The sequence below is a fragment of the Drosophila busckii genome, chromosome 3R (assembly GCF_011750605.1).
Source record: "Drosophila busckii strain San Diego stock center, stock number 13000-0081.31 chromosome 3R, ASM1175060v1, whole genome shotgun sequence".
NCBI classification, from domain to species: domain Eukaryota; kingdom Metazoa; phylum Arthropoda; class Insecta; order Diptera; family Drosophilidae; genus Drosophila; species Drosophila busckii.
The window spans coordinates 9,063,585-9,082,456 of NC_046607.1; the positions used below are offsets into that span (position 1 = coordinate 9,063,585).

The 18,872-nt window shown below is 41.3% G+C and overlaps 1 protein-coding gene across 1 annotated transcript; it reads left to right on the top strand.

Moving 5' to 3' along the window:
- The first annotated feature begins 1,565 nt into the window (after positions 1-1,565).
- On the top strand, positions 1,566-14,692 carry LOC108601872 (serine-rich adhesin for platelets). Its single transcript, XM_017989832.1, has 8 exons — positions 1,566-1,664; positions 4,659-5,007; positions 5,070-5,773; positions 7,294-7,412; positions 7,495-8,722; positions 8,783-11,752; positions 12,244-12,405; positions 14,551-14,692. Exons 1-8 carry the CDS (start codon positions 1,647-1,649, stop codon positions 14,560-14,562), a joined length of 5,562 nt encoding a protein of 1,853 aa, XP_017845321.1. The 5' UTR covers positions 1,566-1,646; the 3' UTR covers positions 14,563-14,692.
- The last annotated feature ends 4,180 nt before the right edge of the window (positions 14,693-18,872 follow it).

The window sequence follows — 18,872 nt, forward strand, 5'->3', positions numbered from 1 at the left end:
GCAATGCAATGCACACACATGCACTCGCACTCACATTCACATTCGCACTCGCACATATTTTTAATTAAAAAGCAACGACCGCATGAGCAGATATTTCGATACTTTGGCTTGGCCGTCACATTTACCGACGCTATCGAAGCTGCTGAGAATTTGCATGCAAAACGCTAAAGCCAAAAGCAAAATAGAAAAGCAGCAACAGAAGCAAAAGCATTTTACGCATTCGTGTGGCTGCTGCATCTTGCTCATTGCATTATGAGTGCAGAACGTCTATCTATAGGGCCCGAGTAGCTGTCTGTCTGTCCCTTTGTCTGTGTACATATAGATAGTTGGTTGGAACAGTGACTTGTGTGTTGTAAATAAAAATTATAGCACAATTAAAACGATAATTGGTGTATATACAATTCATGCTCGACATTAATGCGTTACTATAAGCGCTAGTCTATCTATTGCACTCATCTCCTCTCTCTCTCTCTCTGTCGCTGTCTCTGTCACTTGCATTTATGTGTAACGCTTTGAAGCGCTAATGTTTTTTTATGATTTTCTTAATTTACGTATTTTTATTATTTAGTTAAAACTATTACTAAGCTTAGCTTAAGTGTGTACACAACTATTTTTAAGCAAAGAAAATTGAACGAGTTTGTTAACTTGGTCCAATATCAAATTCTACACACAACTATCTACTTTGTGTCTCTGTTTTGTGGGCTTACAAGCTGTTTGCCAATTATTATGTTTTATTTAATAGCACATTTATACTTATAGTATATACATATGTATATATTTAAGCACATTGCCCTACTGCGGAGATTATTGTATTAATATAAAAATAAAACTTTAGATACATGCAATTAAAAAAGTTTAGCATAAATATGCAGACAACAGACAAGGGTATAAAAATAAATATTAAGCAAGCGACAAAGAAAACGAAATTCACATTTAAAACGGTTAATATATTTGAGTTTAGTGAGCACTAAACAAAATAAAATACATACAAAATGTTTTTTTTTAAGTGTTACGCGTACTTTCAATGTCAAGCAGCAGCTAAAAAAAAGTAAAAGCTCAAGCTCAATTAGCACACTTTTTTCTCAGTCAGACAATCAATCATTCAGTCAGTCAGTCAGTCAGTCAGTCAATCAGCCAGTCCCAAAGCCCAATGCCTATCCTAGACATTCAACTATTATAAGTATTGATCAACTCTTATCATGCATTTGAATTGCCTTTTATTTAACTTGCATCCCACATACATTTAAATGTTTTATCGTCGTCGTCGTCGTCGTCGTCTTGTCTTGCGTTTTGCCCATGTGCATGTTATTTATTTGGTTTTTATCTGTCAATCTTTCTTGTTTTAAATGCGCACATTGTTATGCATCGAACATTTGTTTTTGTTTTAATTTCTGTTACGCTCTTAATTATGTTTGCGAAACTGATTTGACATCGCCAAAAGCAATTCTCGAAACGAAACAAAGCCAAAACGAATATCTTCTATCATACAAACCTTTTTGCAGATTTTTGATTTTGTATCCCCATCATCACCACCACCACAACTACAACAACAACAACAACTACAACAACAATTATTACAACAACTACAAGAACAAGCACCAACAGATACAAGAACAACAAGTATATCAGCAGCCTCAAGTGCGACGATGGCAGCCATAAATACGGTAAGTACGCGAACAAAATCAACGTCAAGCCACAAGAGCAGAAACTGCAATAATGCAAAACAATAATCGTATCAGTCAAAACGAGCAACAAAAGGAACAACAAACACGCGCGTATTTGTGCAGTCATTCATAAGCCATAATAATACCTACGTAAAGAATATATATGTATATACGTATATATGAATTTTTATATATAAAAGCGTTTGTATTTTTTATGCTTGTCAGGCATTCAACATAAATAGCATTTATTTATATAATCAAATTGGTCGTCATTGCGTATAAGCAATAATAAGCATACGCCGCGTTTACTTACACACACACACACACGCACATAAATACGCGGAACAGCGCTCATTGTGAATTTATACGCGGTAACTGCATAAATAATCATCAAAATAACATAAAATATTTAAAACGTAAGCTAATCAAATATCTAATTCGTAATATTACGCATACGCCGTATTCAACACACAAGCAGCTCTAATTCCACGCAGTTCAGTTCAAAGCCAAATTCATAAACATACAACAATTCAAACATGTACTCGTAAACATAAAGGCCCCATGGCCTAGCCGTCTTACGATTTAGACACGGTGGCTGATGAATCGCCTTTGCTTATTGATGACGACGTTGACGGCGCCGTCTGCGACTTTTTGAAGGGGGAGGGCTGCTGAAACATGTGTTTCAGCTCATTTTACTAATAAGCAAAAACCCACCCGATGACAAATTGCCGCCTAACGCATTCAATTTAATGTTGTCACAATCTCCAAACAATTTTATGAGCTATTCGAGTTTAATGCGATATGCGCTGGTCAAAGCGCAGAAGCTGCTGCCGGCGATAAGTATCAACGCTTCAACCAATTTCACTCACTGTGTTGCACAAAATTTGATGCTGACGAGCGCGCTCTTCCATTTCGTTGACGCCAACATCAACAGCCAACTGAGTCCGAGGCCCCAGTAGTTTGGCTGGGTTGGGGCATCTTTTTTTGGAAGTGACATTGACATTTGATTGACATATGAATCACGATGTAAAAAATAAACTCTCTCATGCAGCACAGGCACGCAACTCACGCAGTAGGCAGCAGGTAAAACACGACTCAGCGTCATGTAGTAACAGGATGTGCCGTCATTTTATTTTGGGCTGCACAGTCTGCGATGCTTTTACCCCCGCCGCGATATGACAGCTTGGCATGTTAGCTCAGAGTTTTCGTTTCCCAACAGACCTCGCGTCTGCCGCAAAGATAATAAATAATTATAATTTATCGTTAGAATTATTTACGCCATCGAAGCATAAGTAAGCATAAACAACAACAAACAGCAATCCTTTGGCGTGGAGCAAATTTGAGCAAATGTGATTGTTTGTACAAATTAAAAACATCGTAAATTTCATCTGAAATCAATCAGAAAATATACATGTTGTTAAAAGTAATTTGTAAAGATTGTAAATGTTTAAACAAAAGTCCCACGCAAGAGTTGCCATGAGTGATTTTAAAAAGCCACGGGAGACTTAAAGAGTCCATTATGAAAGACGTGCTGAAAACTATATTAGATTAAGGGAATTTAATAAATAATTAGGTTCGATTATAATAAATCGCAGTCAGACTAAAGTGCAAACGAATGAGACTTTAAAAATCAAGCACTCAAATACAGTCAGATGCAGAGCTCGTATAGAGTCTCTTAGCTCTCAAGAGGAATAAATGGGACGCAAGGGTGCAACAGACATCTCTGGAGATCTTACTCTGATATTTGTCAAGTCAAATTGTAGGATGTGCTGCACTTAGAGAGTTTTTTTGATTTGAATGGAATATAAAATGTCTTTAAATATAGCTCGAAACAAATTTTGGAGTTTGAGGTTGATTTAAAATTTTATTGTAACAACAGAGACATAAATTGTAATGTTAAATAGAATTATATAATTGTCTTTAAATGCCGCAACTTTACTATTAAATTAAAAATAATATTTAGAGCAATTGCGCTAAAGGGAAGCCACTTTGGACTCTGTGGGGCGCCAGTGCATAAATATTTAGCATCATCCATCACACTCAGCCTGACAAACGACAATTTTTTGATGGGTGGGTAATTAGCTTGTGATTTCAGAATAACACGCAAATAATTTGGACATTGAGATACATTTTTCATTTCCTTGTTTACACGTGTGTCTGCGTTGGAAAGGAAATAACAAGGCTATCAAAATATTTGTAATATAAGCATAAAGCGAATTCAATTAAAGGTAAAATATATTTTATCCAACCAGCGATTGACCACTTGTGGCTTCCCATTCGCATTTCGCTGCTGTGCGCTGTGTTTATTCTAACAATAAAAAAAACCAACTCTGTTTATTTATGCAATGCGAAAATTGTATTGTAGGCAATTTATTGCGGTAATCGTCGCAGGCACATTTTGGAATATTTATGAGCGAGTGCTGTATGTGTTTATGTGTTGCGGTTGCATTAATTGGGCATTTGTTGCGGCTTATAAACTTTTAACTTGCCACCGCAGAACTATGCGTAGCACTGGGGATACGGACTCATCTTTTTTATTGCATTTAAATGAACGCAAACTGATGCGCACTGATGGCGTCAACATATCAAAAGGCTGCTACTATAAAAATAGACCAGCATTGTTGTCGGCCGTGCCAAATAACTGCAAGAGATGTCTCATAATGCGGCGAGGGCAGTGGCAATTCTTGAGCGCGCACATGGCGTATGCGCAATGACTATGGCGATTTCCGTGGCTACTTACTGGCTCAAAGTGAAATGCATTTAATTTCACTTAATTATGCGCTGTGTCGTGCCATGCCGAGACTTCCATTAGGCGACACGACTGTCGCTCCGCTTTGAATTATCAATAATCTTAAATAATCTCTTGCCTGACAGCGCCAAATAGACACGCGCGTGTATTGTCTAGAGCTCATTATACAGAAATAGGTTTACTTATGCTATTTAGTGTCGAGTGTTTGAGTGTTGAGTTAGCCTTTTACCATTTTGCATTCGCAGGTATCCAAGAGCATCCATCTGCCGTTGTCGGGACTCAGCACACCGCGTGTGTTGATGTGCAGTGCCTCAGTGGGCAGTGAGGGATCTGTGACACTACAACTGAGAGATGCCAGCAGCTTGGAGGCGGCAGACAGTACAACGACAACAACAGTAATACCAACGACAACTGCAGCAACAACAACATCATTAGCAGCAGCAGCAGCAGGAAAATCAACAACGAATGGCGTCACAGCGCTTGAGGCAGCGCCAACAGCCGCTGGTGGCGCGTCAGCATTAGAGAATGCATTGACCATAGGCTATCCGGATCCGGAAATGCTGGCAGATGTTCTGGGCAGCATACAGACAGCATGTAAGTGCAGCTAAGCTAATGTGTGTGCCAATCGATCTGATTGAAACTATTTGTAATTGCAGCTCTTAAAAATAATAAACACAACAGCCACAGCCACAACAACAACAACAACAGTAGCAAGCAAAGACGCAGCAGCCACGTTACAACGACAAGCAGCTCGAGCATTAGTCTTCATAATCCCAATAAAATTACCATAACGCGTCGGAACGCGAGCAACAAGATCAGCGTGCAAACTGTGAGCACATCGACGAACACGACCATCAGCAGCATCGGCGGCAGCAAGACTAATTATATTAAGAACTGTCTAATACGCAGCAGCAGCTGCAGCAACACGGCCACCAATGTCACAACGCTGGCACAGATTATGAGCAACAGCAGCACCAGCAGCGCAGCCAGTTTACTCAATCAGCACAACAATAACAGCAACTGCAGCAACAGCAGCAACTTTAGCAACGCCTCATCTGTGGGAAGCAGCATTAGCATTGGCAGCAACAGCAGCAACAGCAGCAACAGCAATAGCAACGACAGCAACAGCAGCAATTGTGGCCCCAGCTCCACTTTGAGTTTCATCAAAACAAGCAATGTGCGTAATGTTGCAAGCGTAGTGACCACCACCAACAGCAGCAGTAGCAACAGCAGCACAGCAGCAACACCAACCTCCAGCAGCACAACAAACGGCATTGGCATTGTCACCGTTGACTGTGCGCCCCGAAAGAGTCGCCCCAAATTATCCTCGCCCACACGCCACGGACCGCAGCAGTGTCAGGTATGTCGTATATAGTTGGCCCAATTAGCAGCTGAAATCGGGCAAGCAGTTGGCCTGGTTGCGGCAGCTAAAGATTATACTTGATAAAGGTTAAGGTCATATCTGTAGTTCTCATAGAAATGTTGCACAATAGTTGGGAGCAGTGTTTAAATTGATGCACTTCTTCTCTTTCTTGAAAAGCAAAAGTCTTAGTCGAAGCGGAGAGAAAAACATTCAGTGAGAAAAACAAGTCACTACAGTTTGCTCATTGACAAATTGTGCTTTTGTTTTGCTGCTTCTGATAAGCTTGCAAGTCGAATTTGCTAATAAACAAACGCAAACATGTGTATTAAGCTGAGAAGCATCCAGTGCATAAATTGGCTACCAAGTGTCTTTGCAACTGGTAATTGAACCAGGTGCTGCAGAGCGGGATTTCCTTCAATGCTGCAGCTTCTGCTGGATGCGATAATAGAAATGAGAGTGTACGAGGCAGTTGTGGGTCATTGCAAAAGCCATAATTGCCGTACTTCCCTGTTGACTAGTCGTTCAGCATTTTGTGTGTGGTCAGCGATATTCTGTTGCTAAGAATACTTGACCTACGTTATTGTATATTATGTCAATTATTTAACTAAATTTAGTTTGATTTAATGTATTTTAAAAGCTATTCAAGCATAAGTAACAACAAAGTCTTTTTATATTTTTATTATAATTATTGTAGTAAGAGTAGAAAGCGAACAAGAAATGTAACTTGACAGAACATGAATGAATATGATATTAGGGCAAACCCCATATAGTCTTACGGGGAATATAAGGTGAGAAGACTATTTAATTAGGTCTTGGTCTTGGTCTTGGCAAAACCTTCCGGTTTAAGTCGTCTAAGTGGAGGGGCAGGTAGTAATCGTCTTGCTTTTGTCGGCTTTTGTCTCTGCAATCTTTGTATCGGCTGGTGTGAGAACAAAGTAATTTGATAACAGTGTATATAAGGACTTAACTACATTCTTAAGTTCATCGACTAATCATTTTATTGACGAGGCAGATGAGGTAATATACGCGTTCATAACTCGTGGAGCTCAAAAGGCAGTAATCAGTTCTTTTTAAATTTACTCTAAGCTTTCAAATTTTAATTCATGTTACTGCTTTGACAAAGAAAGCAGACCAAAGAGCTATATGCAGTTTGTTTGAAAGGTATTGATACTTTGCCGCTTTTCGAAACTTTCGATTAAAAAATCGTTAATTAAATTAAAATACTCCCTCATATAAACTTGAATGCCAATTCATTGGGTATAAAAATGGGTATAAACTTTCGCATAAGTTCTTGGCGCTTAAATTGTCTTGTGGCTCAAAGCTAAAGCAGTAATTAAGAGATTTTTGGGTATGTTACGCATACGCAGCGTGGCTCATTAAGATTTCCAAATCGACAGTTGTGTGGCAAGCGCAACGCTTTCAATTATCTGTACAATTCCGCGCGCGCGCCCGTTGCTAATTACATTTCACTTGCTGCTCGATGCATTGCGTATACTTGATATTTTTGTCTTTTTCAGATTTGTAGCAAAATCTTTGGAAATGCCTCGGCGCTGGCCAAGCACAAACTAACGCACAGCGACGAACGGAAATACATTTGTGCACTTTGCTCAAAGGCATTCAAGCGGCAAGATCACTTGTAAGTTAATGAAGCGCACCACCGTGCCACTAATCCACTTGCCCACAATCTCAACTCAACCACTTGACCCACTCACTTACAGAAACGGACACATGATGACGCATCGGAACAAGAAGCCTTACGAGTGTAAGGCGGATGGCTGTGGCAAATCCTACTGCGATGCGCGCTCCCTGCGCCGCCACTCGGAGAACCACCACGGAGGCGCCAGCACGCCCAACAACAACCACAACTCACTCTCGCCCACAGTCAGCACGGGCAACAGCAATAGCAACAGCAGCAGCGTGGGCGTGGGCACAGGCGTCGCCAACAGCACGCACTCCCTGTCGCCGGCCACGGCCAGCGGGGATGCCAGCTCGCCAGATGGCGCCACCTGCATACGCACCTACATTTCCACCGGCAGCTCTGTCGTGGATGCCGCCACGGGCATTGCGCTCTCCGACGAGCAAATCAAGGCCATGAATCTGCCCATCAAAACGGGAGTTACACTGCTCTCGCCCACGACTTCCACGTCCTCGAATGCGTCATCTTCCACCAACGCCTCATCCTCCTCATCCTCCTCCAACTCCACCTCCTCCTCGTGCTCATCCTCCAACTGCAGCGTCAACGCCAGCACCAGCACCAATAACAGCAACATGCTAGCCAGCTCACCATCTCACATAACGCTGAGCGACGGCGCCACGCTCGAGGGCGAGGGTCTGACGCGTGAGCAACTCGATCTCATCAGCAAGATCATGCAGCAGACAAAGCAGACGAGTGCCCAGGTTACGGTCTCCTCGCCCACCAGCGTCAGCTCCTACAAGATCAACACCGAGACCACTCCCGTACAGTCGCGTCCGCGCACTTGGAACATGCAATTGGTCAGCCCGATGCCAGCGTTGATTAAACATTTCAATAACGTGAAGCCGCCCCAGCTGAACAATACGCAGGCGCAGACGCAGACGCAGAATGTAACGGTTACGGTGGAGGACAACAGCGACATGGGGGGCAGCGCCTCGGCGGCCACTTCACCCGTGGAGATTAAGGAGGATGAGCTGAGCCAGCAGCTGGTGGCAGCCATCAATCCGCATCTGCTGAACATTGTCAAGATCGACAAGCCCGTGGAGTGCAATCTCTGCCATCGCAAGTTCAAGAATATACCCGCTCTCAATGGGCACATGCGTCTGCATGGCGGCTACTTCAAGAAGGATCCCGAGACGAAGCGCAGCGAGAAGAAGGATTCCAACGGACCGCCGCTGCAGACGGCCAGCATTGGCGTGCGTGCGCTCATCGAGGAGAAGATCATCAGCAAGCGCAGCAAGGACATAACCAAGGTAAGCTTCAACTCACGCCAATTCACATGCCCATACTGACCCTTGAGCTTCGTTTTGCAGGGCGCGTTTGTGGTGCCAGCACCACCCAGCAGCGGTAACCAGGCCATTCTAACTACCAACAGCGTCAGCAACATCAGCAGCAGTCTGCGTCGCTCCATCAGCGATCTGGAGAACTTTCTCAATCCCAAAAGCAGCAGCAGCAGCAGCTGTCTCAGCCAGGCCTTGGCCGCCAGCTCCACCACCACAGCGGTGCTGCCTGCCGCCACCACCATCAAGAGCACAAACGGTCTGAGCATACAGCAGATAGGCCTGCCCCAGAGCATTGAAATCTTCAGTGGTGGCCAGCGGCAGTCGAAGACTTTGAGTCTGGGCAGCGGTGCAAATACAATCACCATAACCACTAATAATGTGCCTACGACCACGACGATGAGTGCACTGACGGCACTCAAGGGCGGCGGCAGCATCAGCAGCGTGCCCAGCAGCCAGGTGGATCCCAAGGACTCCACGCTGATTGAGCTGCTCAAGCGTGGCACGCGCATTGCTGTCACCTCCAAGAAGGCGCAGACGCAGACCAGCACCAATCTGCTGCTGAGCAGCGTGGGTGGCACCACCGAGCTGACCAGCATTGGTGGCCATGTCCAGACCGGACGCCAGATCATAACCAACAACAATCGCACCGTTATTATACCCTCGGATGTGCATGTGGTCTCCACCAAGAGCACCAAGGTGAGCAACACCAGCAGCAGCAGCAGCAGCAGCAGCCTCTCGCTGCCCGACGGCACGCCCCTCTCTCTCACCATTACGCCCACTCAGGAGAGTCTGGGCGTTGTATCCGAGGAGGGCAGCATTTCGGATAGCGGCGGTGGCGTCTATACGGTGACCTACACCAGCAATGCGGATGCCGCTGATCTGTTTGATGATGCCGAGGTGTACAATGTATCGGATACTGAGATGTTGCTGCAGACTGTGGACACCATGGAGCTGCTCAATGCCGATGAGGACGACGAGGCGCGCAAGAGCGAACATTCCGAGGACTTTGCCTTGCTAAGCGAGTCGGGTGAGCATCTCATCAAGCTAGAGCCCGATGTGGGCACCAACAACAACAACAACAACAGCAGCAACTGCGGGAGCAACAATAGGACAGCGCTGCCCACCTTCCAACAATTCCATTCCAAGGAGCTCATCATGCAGAACAGCTCGCAGATCCAGGCTATAGCCAGCATGCGCGCCAGCAGCAGCAGCATGTTAGGCTCACCCATGCACTCGCCGCTGACCTATCCGACGCCACCCTCCAGCCACGAGAACATGGCGCAATCCTCGCCCTTTATCGAGGATGCAGCAGCGCAGTTCGTGGATGCCAGTCACACGTTCTTTGGCGACAAGACGGACTTTTCGCATGTTTACTTCAAGACCGACGAGGGCGACCCCATGACGCATTTGAGCGAGAACGACAACGAGAAGATACTCAAGCTCAAGACGGTGCTGGAGGAGAGCAGCTTCGATCAATCCATTAAAGTGGAGGACTTGCTAAATGGCGCTGACGGCGACACCGAATGCGATCTGCGTGAATTTGCCGAAACGAATTTATCGTTTCTCGATGAGGACCAGGAGTTCCTTAACGATTCACGCAACGCCACCTCACCGCTGTCCGAGTCCTTCTTTACCAGCGGCATTGGCTCCGCCGAGGATGTCAAGGAAGTGCTGCGCGAGGTGCTGCCCGAGGAGAACATGCAACTGACGCTTAGCGAGCAACAGGGCGAGAACATCATTGATCTCTACTACTTTCCCGGCCTGGGATTGAATTCACAAATGATGCCCAACTCGGACGATCCCTTGTTGTCCTCATCGCCACGCGAGTTTGGCCAACAGCGTCAGCTACTCCAGGCGGCGGCCCAAACAGCAGCAGCGACCACAACTGCTCAGCTGCAGCCAGTGCAAGGCATGGAGCAAATGCAAGCCAGCAATCTGATCTATCAGCAGCAGCAGCCACAGCCGCAGCAGCAACAGTTGCTCATGACACAGCAACCAGAGCTGGAGCCTCAGCAGCAGCAGCAGCAGCAGCAACAACAGCAAACAGATTTTATGTTGCCACCGTTTACACCCGTGCAATCCAATCAGACCCATTACCTGGATGCCAGCCAGCAACCCATGACCCTGCAGCCCTTGAACAATCTCATGCAGCCCTTTTACGCCAGCAGCAATTTAAGCCAAGAGAAGCAAGAGTTTGCCACGCTGCTCACCACCACCAGCGTTAATCAGGCAACTACGTTGGACGCCAGTATGTTGTTCACCTGCAACAGCGACAACAACAAGCCTTTGCTAGCAGCAGCAGCAGCAGCAGCCACGCCTTTGCCTGTGGTAACGCCCACGACAACTGTCACCAATCTGCAGCCGCTGTCCAATCAAACAAACTCCATACTCAAGCGCCGCCTGCGCTCCAATGGCGCCCAGGACACACACAAGTTCTCCAAGTTCCATACGCTGTCGCCACATCGCTCCAAGCTGCGCAAGCCATCGCGCACCCACTACACGCCCTCGCCAATACTCAATCCGGATCGCAAGGGCACTGGACTCTATTGCAATGTGCGCAAGCAGCTCGGCCAGGGCATCTTTGATGTGTTTGACGACTTCAGTGATCCCGTCGGCCTGGTGGACTTCTCCGACGAGTCGAAGGTCAATCTGGGCTCCACTTATCAGGCCCAAATACCTGCCTGCCGATTGCAGGAGGAGTCCGCCAAGGACAGCTTGAATGCGGACATGATGTGGGATCCGAGCGTGCAGCTGGACGAGAAGATACTCATGCGCTACATAGATCTCAGCAAATCGTCGGCCGTGCCCATGGGCAGTCATTCCGAGGAGGTGGCACTCCAAGCACTACTCGAGGGCAAGGGCAACTCAGCTGCCGCGGTGCTCACCCTGCTGCAGACCCAGTCCAGTGCATTCCAAATGAAGTGGACTGCCAGCGAGCTGGAGCAGTTTCTGCGCGGCCTGGAGAAGCATGGCAAGGACTTTGGCAGAATTGCCAGCGAGGTAAGTGCAATTAATACAGAAGAATATATATATATATATAGTAAATTGAAGAATTTAAATACGTTTAGTAAATAAAATCCATAAAACATTTCAAATCAATTGAATAAACAGATTAAACGAATTAAATAAAATAAAATAAAATCAGTTAAATAAATTAATTAAATAAAATGAAAATATATTATGATATATTATGTACATATCTACATAAAATAAAATAATAATCAAACAGATAACATACATCGTATCAGTAATAAAGTTGATTTAATTTAATTACAATTTTGTGATATTCTAACATATCAAATGTTTTTACATATTAAGTTGTTGCTTTAGATTAACCTTAACATTTCATAATAAAGCAATAAAATAAATAAACTGAATATAATAAAATTTCAAAAATGAACAAAGTAATGACAATAAATAAACTAAATGTAGTAAATAAAATAAAACACTTAAAATAGATAAAAAATAATTCAAACTCTTCTGTTTTGTAGCTGCGTAGCAAAAGCTCTCGCGAGTGCGTGCAAATGTATTATTTCTGGAAAAAGTTGTGCGTGGACTACAAGGTGTCGCATCTGAAAATGGAGCCAGTTACTCCCATCACGCCGCCGGTGGACCAGAAGCCCTATGTCTGCGAGATTCCCGACTGCTCAGCCGTAAGTAACTGCATGCAAAATTTAATACCCTTTTGGCTTGCGACCCTAACGCCTTCTCTACTTGACTTCTCTTGTATATATTGCTGTCTCTTCCCCACCTCTGCCTCTGCCTTCAAACCAAAGAGCTTCAGCTCCAAAGCGGCACTGCACGGTCATGTTCGCATACACGCTTATGGTCGCAATAACAACAGCAACAACAACAACAGCAGTAGCAGCAACAGCAATAGCAATCAGCATGCAACGGCAACTAGTGCCAACAACAGCAACACTAGCGCCAATAACTGCAACACGAACAACAGCAGCAGCAGCAGCAGCAATGCCAACAACCAGAACAACAACAGCAGCAACACAATCAGCAACTATGCATGCGCTATACTGGCTAACAGCAACAATCAAAGCATAAATGCAACAACAGCAATAATTACGCACTGCAATAGCAATGGCAATACCCAAAGTAGCAACAACAACAATAACATTTCCAATATTACTCATTCTGCCACGTTAGCAACATTGCAAGCCGTTGCAACCACAACAGTAGCAACTGCAACAACAACAACACAAACAGGTGCAACAGCAACTGCATCAATAGCAATAAAAGACAACAGCAGCAGCGGTAGCAGCATGAGCAACTGCAATAGTAATAATAATTCCAGCGTTGCCAAGGACAGTGAATTTCCCTGCAAGGTGTGCGGCAAGTAAGATTCCCCCATGACAGTTACTACCAACAAAATTCGTACAAAGTTCAAAGCCAAGTGCCCAGGCTCATAACCAATTCGATTTACGCAAGCATAATAAGCGATTGATTTGAGTGCCCGTATTAAGTTGAGATCGTAAACGCACGTTATATATTGTTGATTATTTGAGTCATACGTTCGCTTTTCGTTTATCGTTATCGTTTTGTAGTCTTATCGTTTTTAATTGTCGAGTATAGAACATTGAATCTATGTATGATTTCCAACTCTTTGACTCTCTTATTCGCTGTCTTTGCCTTGATTTGAGTAGTGATTCCAATTCAGTTCATTTTGTGTTAGATTTTGAGTTTGCAACTTTCGTGCCATTTAGTAAGCGTTGATATAAATGCGATATTAATTGTTGTTATTGTTGTTGTATTGTATTTATTGTTCCATGATGCCATGAATCTCAATAACCAAACATCACTACTATATATATATTTGATTCGATACGATAAACCATCAAATCAATTAAATGATTCCAAACAAAAAATTACCATTTCAAAGCGAAGAGTTACAAATCTCACATAGACGCTACTGAATCTCAACCCACAACAGTGTCTCTCAACGTGGCAACACACTTTGGTAAGTAGAGTACGACGAAATGCGTTTTCATTTTGTATTTTCGATTTGCGTTTCTTACATCTCGTTTCCATTTTGAACTCTCAATTCTCCAAATAACTAAACAAGTTTCTCTGATTGTGACGAGTACAAAATTTGAGTAACTTATGGTTTTCTACTCGTACAAATGCAGCGCTAACCGTCAATTGTACATAAGACATAAGCCAACCAAGAGAAACTCAAAGCTAAATGTGCCAATCAATTTAGATAATCTAAATGTAAAACTCTCTTTCATACTCTGATGTGTAAGCTTGCTTTATGCGTGATCCTGTGCTGTTACCAATTGGCTACCCAACGCAAATTTACCCACTCCGAGATCACAATTGAAGGATTGCCATAAATGTATCTACCACTTGTACAATCTAACATAACTACCTACTACTTACCACAAGCTCACCTAACTCTCAACTCAACTCAACTCAAGTCCACTCAACTTATCTTTCGTTCTAATTTACGCTTTTTATTTCGCAATCATAAGATCCAAACTCTTTACTCTCCATAGTAACTATAACAACAAAGCAAATTTAACTCCACACAAGGCTAAGTAAGACAAGAAAAACTGAAATCAAACACTATACAGAACTTTGCATGTCTCTCTCGCTCTCTTGCCCTAAGCCTAATGCATGTGCTTAAGTAACTTTGCGCTCTGCTAACTCTATGTGCTCTACTGCTATTAAGTGTCTATGTTAATCCTTTCTATATGCTATATGTGTGTCTATGCCAATGACCTGCCTGCAACTGTCCGGCTCTAATATTGGTCACTTGCCAATTGTGTTGCTCTTCTAATTGCCAGAATCTTCAATAAGGTGAAAAGTCGCAGCGCACACATGAAAACCCATCGCGTGCAGGACCCCGAGCAGTCCAAGCAACTACAACTGCAGCAACAACAACAACAACAACAGCAACAATCAAACCTGCCAACAACTGTGGCTGCAGTTGCTGCAGCAGTTATGGTCAGCACAGCAGCAACAACATTATCATCTACAGCAATCACAGCAGCAGCAGCAACTGCATCGCCCATAGCAACAAGCTCAACATAGACAGCTCAGCCAGCCAGCACGCACCCACATCAATTGACAATCGCGTTAGGCAAGCATTGTTTACTATTCTTAAAACGTAGTCTTAAGTCAAATGAGTGACATCAAATGAATACAGCAATATAATGCAATTCACAATTTATATAATTACGTTGTATATGTGTAATAGATGTAATGATTTTTATTATGTATCGAGTAGTTAAAGGCATTTCTTCCACACTTCCACACCCACTGTACCATTCAGTGTGACATCTGCACTCTCGCGCACTCTCTCAATCTCAATCTCAATCTATCCACTTACCTTTCTCACGACTAGTACTACTACTACTACTACTACTATTACCTACTATAACTATTACTACTACGAGTACATCGTACATGCGTGCATGCGCATTTGTATGTGTATGTGTATGAGAGACAAGTTCAAATTGAATTGTTATTAACTATTGTAGGCAAGTGCAATATTTGTGTTATTTATGCCTAACATCGTGTATTTTTATAAGTAGTGGACACTTTCTCTGCTCACTCGACTGTAGCCTGAGATTGATCGAATACTGATTATAAGCTATTAACTGCGTACTACTGTTAACTACATAACATAACGAGTATATTTGTTTTTCTACCTATGCTAAAGCTCAGCATAAGTGTGTCTAACTTCTAAGAAATCATTAATTATATGCATATGTTTCTAGACTTAAGCGTGTGCAATATATGATTGTTGTTAAAGAAAATATTAGATTTTAGATTGAAATTGATATTGACATTGAAATGGAAATTGAACTTTTACCGTACTGTAGGTACTTAAATAACTAACGAACTATTACAAATTGTCTTGCATACTTTTATTACTGCATACGTATGTAAAGCAAATAAAAATTCTAGTGAAATCAAGTGATATTGAGTGAGATCAAAAACGATTTTAGCTAAACACAAAACTGAATGTGAAACTCAAATTAATAAATTTTAATCTTTTAACATCCAGCTGTACATAAATATAGTTACTACCTAGATACTGACCTTAGTTTATGTAAATAGCTATAGACTATACTATAAATTCAAATTTACTGTAGCAAATGATTGTAGGCCATAAGCAAATCGAATATTTTAAAGTTTTTCCAAACCTATAAAAGACATTAAGCTATACACCAGGCAACTCACTCACTCGATCGACGAGTTAGATATATATATGGTAAACCACACTTCTTTAATCGTACACACATAAGATTTTATATATATTTAGGCGTAGCTTGTGTATCGCACAGTAAATCTGCCAGGATAACTAACTAAACTAACCAAGAACAAAACAAACAAATATGAAGAACAACAACAAGAATCACACGTTTTCCATTTGGACAGTGAGCTAATGTACTACAGCAAATAGATCAATTGAGTGTGTATGCAATAAAGAGTTACAAAGCCGAATGGCATATAGATATCCCTGTATATATACAATACATATACATAAATATGTACTTATGATGAATAGGTATGTAAATTTGATTGCAATAATGCAAACGATTAGCAATTCTCAAGGTTGTAGTTTGCCACTTGGTTTACCCAAACAAAAATACCACGTAAACTAGTTTGTAAATATGTGTCAAGCAAAGGGTAACAGTAACCAGCTGCTGAGCTACTGAAGTACTCAGGGCAGCGGAAGGGAGTAATATATACATTATAAAGAATGCTCTTTATCGAACAGTTTACTTGAATTACTAAATAAATAATTAGTAGATCCCACATGCATACATTGCCGTAGGCCTTTAGTTAATTAGCTTACAGAATTGAACGTTTAATATATTTGTGTGTGTTCAATGACATTTACATCAGGCTAAGGCTGAGGCTGAGACTAAGTAACCTACCCACTAAGCAATTTCAAAACTGTCTGTTGTGGGCTGCAAAAGCCGCTTAAAAACTCTCACACCAACTGCAATACTATTTTTGTACTATACATATACACACACACACACACACAATCACATTTGAATAGTTAATATATATTCAGATTTAGTTTTATGCATTTTACGCCCTTGTACTAACAGCTCTATCATTTCCAATCCATTAACAACAACAAAGTTAAATTCTTCTATGCAGCAAATACTGATAACAATGCCTTCAAGCCTAAGTGTTAAGTATTATTTATTAAAACTTGAAATGTATGTATGGTTAATGCATAAGTGAATTAAATCAAATACCATATATGTTAGTTAAGTACAATCACCTGGATGGCTGGATTATTGTAATCTGTTATTTGAGGTGCAATTAATGCTTGTACTTTGTTGCTTTTCAAAAAAGTTTCCTAAAGACAAATAGATTTTAATTAATTAATGAATTAGTATGTTTATAGTTAGTTAAGATATGACAGAAATCAACATCATGTTAAGCTCTAGTCCAAGTCAAAGAATACTGCAATTCTCGATTATGATTATGTCTAGTTATTGATTTTGTTTAAGTTTTTTGTTACGTTTCTTGTACCGCAAGTGTTTTCCTCTCGATTCACGAATTAAATACGCTCAACTTTTAATTTATGGCATTTTTATTTATTTCTTTCAATCTTACTCAAAACGCAAACAAAGTAGATATGACAATCTGTATAAATGTATGTACATATAATAATAAATATAGGTATATTTTATGCTACTAATATATAGATATACATAGATAAGTACTAACTAAACATACGATATTCACTTTCGTCTAGTTTCCGATATATGAAAATGAAAGCAAAGTAACTGCAAAAACTCAGCGGCGCCAAAACACTTTATTCGAATACTCTGCGTTGTGATTGTTCATTAAGTGTACGAGTATGTAATATACCAGATATATACTTACTATTTATACACTTCTTAAAGATACGTATTACAATACTTGCATACCTACTATAACTATTAACTGTATATACTTACGATGCATAAGAATTAAAACTCTAACGAAGCTGGGATACGCACGCTTTCCAGAGCCACTGACTTATGTAATTTTAGCTCGAAAACTCAATTTCAACTCAAGTGAATAAACAATATACAATATAGATGAACAGAAACAGAATATATAGCCTAAGTACGTCATCACTTTCTAACAATAATTTTAACGTAATAATAAAGAAAGCAAAACACACTTGTCAGGCAAACTGAATTACTTCAACATACAATACAATACAAGCTCTTAAAAGATTCAAAACGATTGATAATAGCTCTTAGACATATCAATTTTATTTAAAGAAAACAACAAAGTTATCAAGCAAATGATACAAGTACTTTAAATATATATATATATATATATACACATACACATGCATACTTATACATATATGTGAGTAAGTACATGTAAATTTCTATGCATGAATGAATTCCTGCTTAGCATGTAAGACAAAATCTCTGAGGCTTTATGCCAGTAATCTACTATGCAAACATAATTCGATTCGTGCCAACATTGAGGCGACATACTTTACCGCTCAGTATTATGTGAATGAAAGAAAAGGACACTCCGATATGGATATGGATATGGGTAGTGAAGAGAATTCTTGAAGGTGTTATGAAATATATAAAAAGTACACACACACACACAACTCTAAGACGTAAGTTTTAACTGTAATATGAGAATCTTTTATATGTATAACAAATGAAACTGTTACTTTATGGCATTAGTTGGGAATGCTATAACCTCTTGTTGAACGTAAATTGTACTTAGCACGTAAGTTCTCTAAAATAACGTATACTAATATTATTAGTATTAAATATTTTAGGATACATGCCTACATACATACATACATATGTACAAATACTTAGATGGATGTAAGCATAAATGTTTTCATGGTTGTAACTGATGATCAAAATAGACGTAAATTGAAAGCTAAAAACCAAAACAACAAACGGACTTTACAAAACTCTAATTTAATGCAAAACTGTTTTCAATTTGCTTTAACTAAAACAGATTCGTGTTCGTACCTAAACTAAAACAACAAGCAACAGCAATTAATTGCAATAATTTTCAAGTACTATTATAAGTAGTACGTAGTGCGAAACAAATGCATTTCTAATTTCCAACGACAACGACAAGAGTAAAGGCTTTTGTTCAACTCAAC

Bases quoted from the DNA above. Each gene is read 5' to 3' on its own strand.
- LOC108601872 (XM_017989832.1), top strand. The intron at 5,008-5,069 runs GTAAGTGCAGCT...TTGTAATTGCAG, and splicing joins GGGCAGCATACAGACAGCAT to CTCTTAAAAATAATAAACAC. The intron at 5,774-7,293 runs GTATGTCGTATA...TGTCTTTTTCAG, and splicing joins ACGGACCGCAGCAGTGTCAG to ATTTGTAGCAAAATCTTTGG.